This window comes from Acanthisitta chloris, unplaced genomic scaffold, assembly GCF_000695815.1.
Source record: "Acanthisitta chloris isolate BGI_N310 unplaced genomic scaffold, ASM69581v1 scaffold4038, whole genome shotgun sequence".
Lineage (NCBI taxonomy): Eukaryota > Metazoa > Chordata > Aves > Passeriformes > Acanthisittidae > Acanthisitta > Acanthisitta chloris.
In genome coordinates this window covers 105-11236 of record NW_008685213.1, presented here as the reverse complement: position 1 = coordinate 11236, position 11132 = coordinate 105, and the positions used below count along the sequence as shown (strand labels likewise).

Genomic DNA, 11132 nt, shown 5'->3' with positions numbered 1-11132 from the left:
TCAAACACCTGTAAGAGAGCAGACACTGGAATCACTCAAACCCCAAGCCAGGAGAACACTTTCCCACCTCCCCACGTGGTACTTTTGCAAGTACAAAGGGATTGTAGGAGGAATCACTTCCAGTGCTACAGCATATTTTTATCCTTGGATAAGCCAAGAAACATTTCCTTCTCCTTCTGGCAAGCTCTAGAGCACACATTCCCCACCTGCCAGCCAAGAATCCCATGAAACTTTGGACCTGGGAGCACAGGTGACTGCTCATACCTGCAGCCTGATGCTGCTGGCAACAGGAAGGCTGTAGGAGTATCTGTAGTGGCGCTGGATGTGCTGGATCAGCATCTCATAGACCCTCATGGCATGGCTGGAGGGCAAACTGTACAGCTTGGTCTGCAGAGGAGCAGAAACACACAGCAAAAGGCTGAAGATCACTTGTTATTCAGACAGAAATGTGTGTCTGCACTGAGAATTCCAAGAGAAATGCAGCAAATCTTGAGCCTGAATGTGAGGTAAGCAGATGGCTCTGGCAGGAACCTCTGCAAAGACTCCAGAGCAGCTCTGTCTACCCAGCAGCAACAACCTGGCCTTCACAACTGCCTAACCACCACGCAGGACACACCAAGCAGACACAGCAGACCAACTCAGGGCTGTGAACTCCTCTCTTCTGCTAATTCCCCAGGAAAATGTGCTCATATGCATTGCACAGTGGGAATTAAGAAGGCATTTAACAAACACTCCTACAGCGTCCAAAGGCAAAAGGAATGATCAAGAGTTAACATATTAAATAACTACAAGTTAATAATAGTTAAATACTTACTAGTGGGAGAACAGTTATCTAAAAAGTCAAGTCCAGCAAAAACTACTCTGAAGTCATGTTTAATGCTCTGCAGCATTTACCTGCAGAATTATCAGGAGCCCAAGAACTGCTGTCTTGACATCCTCCAAAGAAGCTGAATAGGACAGCAAGTCCCTCTCTTCCAGTTCAGAAGGAGATGAGAGAGAATGTGCAGCCACCTGTTCAACACAAAAGCAACACATGCCTTAAATCTGCAACGTACCTTTGCTTCGTTTCCATCCTGGAAGGGCAGGAAAGCCTGTCAGAACAGCAAGTCATCCCTGCTGGCAATTCTGCAAGCCCTGCCAGGCAGGCTGGATGTGCACTGATGAGTTTCTGAAGCTCTGCACTTCAGACTGGCTCCCTCCAACACCCAGCAGTTCCTCAAGGTAGTAAAACGTGGTGCTGCTACTGACACCTGCCCAAACTATGCCTCACCTTCTCGATGATGTCCAGCAGGCTGTTGAAGTGGTGTGTGTTGCAGCCCTCAGCCAGGTCCACAAGCAGCTGTGTGGCCAGTTTTCTCACCTGGTGGTCTTTATCCTCTGGGATGTGAGCCAGCTGAGAGATCACCACCAGGTTTATCAGCTCTTCCTGCAAGACGACATACCTTCCTAAGCCTGGACACTCTGCTGTTCAATCAGCAGGTTAAAGAGACTTAATTCCAAACACAAGAAAGCAGCTATTCTGCTACTAAGGTTCTTCCTCAACTGCTTCACTCCCTGATTGCTCCTCTTCCATCCAGTTAGGTATTTCTGTCCATCCCTCCACATACTTATGACTTCCATTGAACTTTTCAGTGCTTTGGGTTTTGTCTGTCCTATAGACTTGATAGCCCAGGCTCAAACACACTGTTCACGAGGGATTTCTAGGCCTTGGGTGTTTGACAGAGAGATGGAACATGCAACAACATCATGTTTTCACAAATCTTGAAGAAATCCAAGAAGTACCTCTGCCTGTTCCAGCCCTCTGACACTCTGGTCACATTCCAAGGTGCCAAAGACATCCCCAGAGCTCTTCCCTAACTCCTTTCAGACAATTTCCATCTTGGATTGCAATTAAGTTCTAAGCACCAAGACAAGTCACTATGCTCACCTCAATATTTCCACCCCCCTTCTTTTTACATAGCTTTTCAACCAGCTTTGCATCTCTCACACTGACTTTCTTTCCTTCCAAACCAAAGTGTACATGGAATTAATGACCTTAAAACAGGGAAGCAAACACACAACCAAGTATGTCCTCAAACGCAGCAGCTCCCACAAGCTGCACATCCCTGTATCCAGCTAATGAAAAATAAAAGTCAAATCTTCCTTCGGGAATCCCAAAGAAACAGGTTTGTGTGTGCAACACTTAGAGCACAGCTCTGTGCATTCCCCCTGGCAGGGAGGACCTACAGCCCAGCAGAAAATCACAGAATCATCAGGGTTAGAGATCTCTAAGACCATCAAGTCCAACCATTAACCTGTCAGTGCTGTAACCCCTAAACTCTAAACCATATCCTGCAGCACCAGATCGAGATGTCTCTTAGACACTTCCAGGGACGGTGACTCCACCACCTCCTTGGGCAATATTCTGGTGTCTGAACACCCTAATAGGGAAAACATTTCTCCTAACATCCAATCTGACTCTGCCCTGTCTGGGCTCAAGACCATTCGCTCTGGTCCTCTCCCTGCAGCCACGGCAGGACAGACATCCCTCACCTCTGTCCAAGCCCTGCCGGAGTTGGTGAGGGCCATGAGGTCGCTCCTGAGCCTCTTCTCCAGGCTAACCAACCCCAACTCCCTCAGCCCTTCCTCATCAGACATGTTTTCCAGACCTTTTAATGTGCCTCACCAAAGCCTTCCCCACCCAGCTGAGAGCTCAGATGTGATCCCCTGAGACAGGTTAACACACACCTCATAGAACTGTCTGTTAATGCTCAGGACGAAGGACAGGACATCCAGAATCTTGATACGAACAGCACTGCGACTCTCATTCCTGCAGTAGGCAAAGCAGATTCCAGATGAATAACATTGAGTTGGGAAGAGGGAAAAGGAAAATAAAACTAAAGCAAGCCAAGAAACTTCTTCAGAGTGAGAGCAGTAACTGTGAGAGATCAGCTGAGTCTTCAGTGATGTCTCTACATACAAAATCAGACACAAGAACTATTGGAATTCAAATCCAAGTTCAGCTTTTGCTACTTCTGCAGAGCTGGAATTGCAGTTTTCCCATTTCCAATCCAAACTAAGGAGCACTTGGCAGAAGCACAAGTGCTCTGGTGAGCGAATTTCCAACCAAACACATGGTCCTGAGGAAGAGCTGCGCTCTGGCAGCATTTCATAGAGGAAAAAGGAGTTGGTTGGTGCTGTGTGTTGGTTGTTTGGAGCACAGAATCCTTGTAGCAGCACCAGTTCCAACCAGCTAACTGGGAGAGTGGAGAACATATGCAATCCTCGTGCTTAACTGGAAAGTCTTGTTTGGGGTCAGAACTACAAAGTGCTGTGGAGTGGAACACAACTGTGGGAAGGGAAAGGGGGGCGAAAGGGGGGGGAAAGAGGGAGATATATAAATATCTATATAATTCATAAATATATAAATAACTCAGTGGAAAGCTTTTAATCTGTTAAATAAATCCTTTAATGTACTGCGCCCTGGGACTGCCACACTTCTTAGCAGCCATTTACTTAGAACTTCAGAACACTGAAACTTCAGAGAACAAAATTATCTACCATGCAAAGGTGGCAAGAAACACTTGCTTCTTAAATCTAAGAAGTACATAAAGTGATGATTTCCCACCTGAAGAATCTCTCCATTAAGAGCTGCAGATTGTGAATCCAACCATCTTTGGCAGGGTGGATGGACTGGGCTCTGTATGTTATCAGGTTTAACACAGAAGATTCCTTTCATGGAAAGATAAGGTTATTATTTCTAGTGTCTAAGTAAACAAAATATATCCATTCCTCAACTTCCATCCCAAGAACAAGGCTCAAGGAAGCCTCTGCTGGGATTTTCTGACCACTTGCTGTTTTAGGCCTCCCAGCCTTCAGCTGTAGTGAATAACAGGATGGATTCAACAAAGGAGGACAACAATAAAGACTTACTGGTCTCTGATCAGCACATCTTTCCACCAGCTCAAAAAATCTCTCTTCAGAGCCATGAAATTCATTCTGGTCACAGAGTTCTTCTACTGTAGTCAACAGCTCATGTACAATGGACTTCAGGTCTTTGTGCTCCAGACTCTGAAACAGAAACAAAACCACTCCTAAGAGCCTTCTACCTTACCAGAAAGTGCTGATTTCAGACACAAAGAGAAACACAGTAACAAGGACTGGGCTAAACCTTCATCAGCTTCAAAGCCCAGCGGAATGTCCAAACAGGAGATCCACTTGCAAAACAATTCATGGCAAAGCCTTTGTATTGAGGCACATCAAACCAGGCTCAGCACCTACCTGCAGCTGCTGCAGCAGTCGCTCCATGATGTCCAAGAGGATATCCCAGGTCACAGCTTGCAGCTCCTTCCCATATTTCTTGATCAGGCGAGTGATGGACAGAACTATCTCGTAAGACACAACTGCATTGGAACATGTCATGGCCTGGAGCACAAAGCATTGCAGTCAGTGAGCAGTTGGAAGGCCGAAGGCTGCTCAGATACACTCTCAGTGGAACACGTCTTATTAATTAGGAAATTAGCTTGGAGGCCTCAGACAAATATATTCAAGTCTCTACACATACAGGGCACAGCAAAGAACCGTTTCCTCAAGTGCAGCTCTGCACTCCTGCAACCAGCTGGAGCTCAGATGGCAGACACAGATGCTCAGGGATGCCCAGTGATTCCCAGGGATGCCCACACATCCCCAGGAATAGACAGGGATGCTCAGGGATGCCCAGAGATGCCAGTGGCTGGAGGTCAGATGGCAGGCACAGCACTGAAAGCCAGTTATTCCTGCTTTGGACACTCAGATGAGGAAATTTTGAGAGTTCTGAGGCTGTCCCTGAAGACACCATCACTCAATCTTTGTACCACACACTGTGAAGAGTGGAAGTTCTGCTTTGCTTTTATTTTTTAAACTACACATGATGTAAATACTTGCTAAAAAGAATTCAGAATTTGCTTTTCTGGCCAACAAAGGTATTTCAGAAGGAGGCCTCAGCTTCAAACTTCAATCCGCTTGTACTACTGTTTACCCAACCTTCATCCCACACACAATGTCTCCCTCTCATCTTTCAGGCCTATAAAGTTCTCTTCGGTGTAGGGGTTTTGTTCTAAATTCGTGTTCTAGTTTTGTTCCAAATGTGTGCAGGTGATGAAAAAGTTCCCCCAGCATCTCCTCCTACCTTGAGGAATGAAGGCAGCACTGAAGTTGGGGAGTTCCTGAGGGAATTGAGGCGCTGAGCCCCCCACAGAGCCATCCCCACAAAGAACACAGCCCCTCTCAGCAGGGCTGCATCTGCCATGAAGGCTCTGAGAACAGAGGAGAGAGAAGTATCAGACCAGGCTACAGTGATTTCAGCACACAAAGTCAATAGGAATGTGCACTGTCCCAACAGCAATTCCCAGCTGTTGCACATCTGGGCCTCGCACAGTAATTGAGAAACAAGAAAAGCAGAAAATCATTCATCAGAACTTTAAGCAGAGGAAAATTAGAATCATAGGATGTTAAGGGGTTGGAATGGAGCTTGGAGATTATCCAGCCCCAACCCCCTGCCCTGGGCAGGGACTCCTCCCACCAGAGCAGGTTGCTCAAGGCTTTAGCCAACCTGGCTGTGAACACTGCCAGGGTTGGGGCAGCCACAGCCTCCCTGGGCAACCTGTGCCAGTGTCTCACCACCCTCAGAGGAAAAACATCTTCCTGATAGCTAATCTAAATTTCCCTCTTTCAATTTCTCCCCATTCTTCATTGTCCAGTAACTGTAGCTCCTAACAATTCAGTGCAGAAATGTCCCCAAACGAGCACTTCGGCAGCCTAACCAGGAAGGGAATGAATGGCTGAGCACCAGAACCTTCAGCTTGTTCTACTGAGGCTGGTGACTATCAACACGACCTCTACTGAATCCCTTGGATTTGTCAGATACTCCTTCTTTACCTGTCTTCCATGATCCTGCACATGTTGTAGATGGCACTGTGTCCCAGGTGAGTTCCCAAAAGATTACGCATGAGCTGCAGATGCAAAGAGAACAATTCAGTGTCAATTGTTAACACACTCAGAAGCCTAAACATGGCCTTTTCCATGCCATGACAGGACGTCACATCAGGATGTGACATGACTCCCACTAACATCCTGATTCGGAGAGTCAGAGATTGTTAAGGGGTCAGAATGGAGCTTAGAGATCATCCAGTCCCAATCCCTGCCCTGGGCAGGGACACCTCCCACCAGAGCAGGTTGCTCAAGGCTTTAGCCAACCTGGCTGTGAACACTGCCAGGGTTGGGGCAGCCACAGCCTCCCTGGGCAACCTGGGACAGTGTCTCACCACCCTCACAGGGAAAACTTCTTCCTGATAGTTAATCTGAATTTCTCCTCTATCAATTTCTCCCCATTACCCCTTGTCTTGTCCTTGCAGCTCCTAACACAGAGTCCCTCTGCAGCTTCTCTGGAGCTCCTTCAGATCTGGCAGGTTGATCTGAGGTCATCACACAACCTTCTCTTCTCCAGGTAGAGAAGAGATACTGAACCCTTAGTACTTATACAGCGTTTAATTCACTCTTAAAACCAAACTGCAATTGATGGCAGATACACACAGGCACATCTGACATGTCATCCATAAGGCCAAAGCAGTGAATCCCTGAAAACCCAAAGCACCCAGGAGGTTCTGACCTTCCAGCAGGGCTCACAGAGCTCCTTGACGTTGATGGTCCTGCACAGGATGATGATGAACACAGGCAGGTTCTCAGAGGGCAGGCAGTTATAGCAAACTACTGCATCAAGCACCTGCAAGGAGATCTTTGGGAAGGGGAAAGAGAACATGGTTATACACTTCTCTGTGATTCAAGCAGGTCAAATCTCACCTGGCAGAGGCAGGAAACCCTCTGAAAAATCAAAGGGACACAGATATACTTTTTTTGTCTTTTTTAATCACTGCAGGATGGAAAGTAAACTATAAAAAGCACTGGGGGAAAATTGATTCACTGATCAAATGTATCAATGCTCTGTTTGGCTTAGAATACAATTATTATTGGTGCAGGAGATCCAAAGGCTTCCAGATAACAACACATTGTCTTAGCTCTCTTGGAAGATGAGAACAAACCAAGAGTCTGATGATCTGATTTTGTCTGCAGAAGTTCCAAAGAATTTCACAGAACTCTGAAGTATGAAAAGAGACACAAATCCCTCACCTGTATGTCCACAGATGATGAAGTCTGAATGCACAAGAGGCAGATCTTGCTGTTAGGAAAGAACATTTCATTATAATTATTTGCTTCATTATGATTTTAGGCAAATTGCAGAGCCAAACCAGACAGGTTAATTGCCTTATTATTTAACTCCTCGTTCCCCTTCCTGTGGCGTTGTTGGCAACAGACACTGAGCACTACAACCTCTTTATAAGGTTAGAGTTGTACTTCAGTGCAACTCAGCATGTCTGCACTAATGCAATAGTAGAGAGACTCTGTGAGGCTGAGCAGTGCAACCAGATCCACCCCAGAAAACAGGAAAAAAACAGTTAAGCTAAAATAGATCTAAACACTCTAAGAACTGAAAATCACATATTTGTCAGAAATGGATCTGGAATGGAAGGGATCCAGATGAAATGGAAAGGATCCCACTTGTCTCTCTATTGATATGCAACTTTCTCCTGTAATTTATCAAGAATAAGCATGTAGGAGGTAAAACAAACAACTTACTGGACCATGCCAGCTACATAGTCTTCCAGATAGCAGCTATTGAACTTCACCAGGTTCACTAAGACCAGGAGGAACTCAGATGTCAAACCAACATCCATCCAGTGCAGTACAAAATCAGCTGAAGAAGAGAAAAACCTATTACAATATGCCTTGTACCCAGAAAAAATACTTTTTCCCCATATCACTTGACTTGTTCCAATCAAATTAAAGAACACTCACCCAACTCTTCTTCCAAGTAGGTGATGTATCGTCCATTCTCTGTGAGAGCCTTGAACACTTCCAGCCGTTCATGCAAGTCCTCATTGGAGGGATAGTCCTTAATGACCTTAAAAAAATGGGCTCTGAGGATCCCTAATCTCTCCCCCTTTAAACAAAAAAAGGAGGGGTTAAGGCCTGCACATTATCAAGGGTAACCTTCATTATCAGTAACCTTCATGCTTGAAATGATTATTTTATTGAATCAATGCCCACTCTTCCCACAAGCTCCACCCAGGCTTTTGCAGAACCCTAAAACTACAGCTTTGGGCTGATCCAGCCTCAGTTTGTGCAGCACATGGGGAAATCTGAAGAATTCATAGAATGCTGACCTTGGCCAAGCTAGAAAAGTATCTTACCCAGAACCTCTTGCATACCTGACACGCTGACACATCCAAAGCAGCTGCAGGTTGAGACTAGAAGGTCTTGGCGAAGACCACGTCAAATCTGCTCAATTACACTGAACTTAACCCAAAGTATTTCCTCATTTTCAAGAAAAAGCTTTCTCTGAGTTGCATGAAGAGTTTTGCTATGAGGTCAGACCCAGGCTCAAACTAAAAACTATGCTTCCTCTTCTCATTTACTATGCACATCCCAAGTAAGAAACATGAGAGCTGTAGAAAAGAACAACGTGGTATTTTCCACATTCCTCCTCTGCACAAACCCCAGCTGAACTCAGAGTTTATTCCCCAGGTTGTTTGTTTTCACCTGTCCCTGGACAATCGACTTCAGCAGGTACAGAACAGCATGCCTGGCCTCAGCAGGACGCTCAGGCTGCAGCATGTCAGCCACCACCTTCCATATGGCTTCCACAGCGTGCTGCGAACAGACAGGGAGACAGCTCACCCTGGGATCTCAGCCACTAAATCAGTCATTAATTATGGCATTCAATCAGTAAGATCCATAAGATTCATGGCTGGAGTTGTCTTTGCTGAGAGACACTCACTTGCCTCATAATCATAGAACCATCAAGGTTGGAGGAGACCTCTAAGACCATTAACCTGTCACTGCTGTAACCCCAAAACCATATCCTCCAGGTCCAGATGCCTCTTAAACACCTCCAGGGATGGTGACTCCGCCACCTCCCTTGGCAACCTATTCCAATGCCTGAGATCAATCCCACGAGACACCAAAAACACCAACCTACACACCAAACTACACCCCAGGAACTGAAGTTCTTCACACACTCACTTCAGTGTGAGCATTTCTGCAGAAACCTTCACCCAGCTACAAGATGAGTTCAAAACCAATTTGACAAGGCAGAAAGAGGCAGAAAACCCTCTTAACATCATCTCAGATTCAGAGATTGTTAAGGGGTCAGAATGGAGCTTAGAGATCATCCAGCCCCAACCCCTGCCCCGGGCAGGGACACCTCCCACCAGAGCAGGTTGCTCAAGGCTTTAGCCAACCTGGCTGTGAACACTGCCAGGGTTGGGGCAGCCACAGCCTCCCTGGGCAACCTGGGACAGTGTCTCACCACCCTCACAGGGGAAACTTCTTCCTGAAATCTAATCTAAAATTCCCTCTTTCAATTTCTCCCCATTACCCCTTGTCCTGTCCTTGCAGCTCCTAACACAGAGTCCCTCTGCAGCTTCCCTGGAGCCCCTTCAGCTCCTGAAGGTGCTCTGAGATCTCCACACAACCTTCTCTTCTCCAGGCTGAACAGCCTCAACATCCCCAGCCTGTCTTCACACTGGAGATGCTCCCATGAACTGTTCTGAGTATTCACAGCTGTCTCAGCTCGGGAAGCCCATCAGCCCCATCCTCTGCTCCCAAGCTGGAGTTTGGACAAGACTAACTTCCCTTCCCAGCTTTGGTCAGCACAAACCAGCCCCTGGGATGTTAAATGCAGTCTAACCTACAGGAGCCTCTTTCATAGGTTAAGAGTTTACATTTCCATCCTTCCAACACTCCCTGAATACTTTGGGATTTACCTCCTCAATCTTCTTTGTCTTTGCCACTTCACAGATCTGACTGATTGCTCGTATCCTGTTACTCAGCCCACACTCTATGCTCAGCTCCTGGAAAGACATGGAGAAATAAGCTAACAGTTCATCCTACTACAGAAACACTTACCCATTTCTCCAAGGGAACCACCAAATAACACGTTTACCCAAAACAATCTAACCATTAGTCACCACTGGAGCTTTTCAGGAATTGCTGCAAAACCTTTTTGTGATTAGGAAATAATCTGAACTTTCACAGGGCTGGAGCCAAGCCAGGAGAGAATATCCCATTTTCATCACAAAAGTCAGTAATTATCTGGCTGTGATGCTTACCAGATCACAGAGAAGGGCAGAGGAGCAAGGATGTTAAATCCAGCTCCCTAGACTTGCAGCAGGTAAGAGCTTGGCTGCTCCAGCATAGGCAGGAAGGAATTCTGGTCTAGTTCTCCCTTCCTCCTTGTGTGCCAACTACTCTGCTTACAAACTTGCTGCATCAATTACTGAAATCAATTATTTTACTTTTAATTTTCACAGAACCATAAGGTTTTCATAAAACAGAAACAGTTCCAGTGCAAACTGCCACCACAGAAGCTTCAGCAAGCTCAGACTATAAGAGGGAAACACCCTGTAACCCAACATAAACAACTCCATCCTATCAAACAGCTCCAAAGTCTTCAAACAGAGTAACTAAAACGCTGGAGCTGCAAAAGCAGGTGAGCTTTACCTCCACTTCACTAGCGAACGAATGGAGAGATCAGGAGAGGCAATGCCCAAACAGCAAAGGGAAGCAGCAATCTCTGCTGATCCTCCTAGCTGAGGTAAGCAGGCACCATCCCACCTTCACCCTGCCCAGCAGTCACACCTTGAGTATCTCTGCAGTGATGATAAACTCTGTCTGCTTGCCCTCCAAGGACTTGGAGCTCCCCCGGGATGTTCCCAGCCCCAGCAGGTTTCTGAACTTCTCCTTTAGGCCAGAATCCTTGCTCTGGGGCTTTGCCATCGCTGCCAGGCGCTGAGGCCCTGCAAACACACAACAAGACTCTGCTAAGGGAGACCCGGTGGAAGCTTTAAGCCGGCAAACAGCATCACACCATGCTTTTTCCATATAGTCCTGCTGTCTGAAGCTTTTCCAAACACGGGAGAAGGTGAACACTGAGCAAAAAGACAGGAGCCTGTGGTGCTCCTGCCTCCAGCATCCACACCCTGCAGGGAACGTGGAGCTCTAGGACAGCACTCCTGGGAGCTCTCAATGTCCCAAGCCCACCACCCCGAGAGATACAC

General features: G+C 46.6%; 1 protein-coding gene across 1 annotated transcript in view; it reads right to left on the bottom strand.

The window, feature by feature from the left end:
* LOC103806933 (tuberin-like) overlaps positions 1 to 10851 on the bottom strand; it is a gene marked incomplete at its 3' end in the record, with an annotated part of 14770 nt that extends 3919 nt beyond the window's left edge. Inside the window, exons 1-16 of the mRNA XM_009079648.1 lie at positions 10714 to 10851; positions 9840 to 9926; positions 8614 to 8724; positions 7870 to 8014; positions 7651 to 7768; positions 7144 to 7192; positions 6626 to 6751; positions 5896 to 5969; positions 5147 to 5273; positions 4261 to 4404; positions 3913 to 4050; positions 3608 to 3711; positions 2728 to 2809; positions 1271 to 1426; positions 895 to 1011; positions 265 to 387 (exon numbers count right to left, since the gene is read on the bottom strand). Of these exons, the coding sequence (XP_009077896.1) occupies positions 265 to 387; positions 895 to 1011; positions 1271 to 1426; positions 2728 to 2809; positions 3608 to 3711; positions 3913 to 4050; positions 4261 to 4404; positions 5147 to 5273; positions 5896 to 5969; positions 6626 to 6751; positions 7144 to 7192; positions 7651 to 7768; positions 7870 to 8014; positions 8614 to 8724; positions 9840 to 9926; positions 10714 to 10851 (1839 nt within the window). The remainder of the gene's footprint in view (positions 1 to 264; positions 388 to 894; positions 1012 to 1270; positions 1427 to 2727; positions 2810 to 3607; positions 3712 to 3912; positions 4051 to 4260; positions 4405 to 5146; positions 5274 to 5895; positions 5970 to 6625; positions 6752 to 7143; positions 7193 to 7650; positions 7769 to 7869; positions 8015 to 8613; positions 8725 to 9839; positions 9927 to 10713) is intronic.
* Positions 10852 to 11132: the final 281 nt, after the last annotated feature.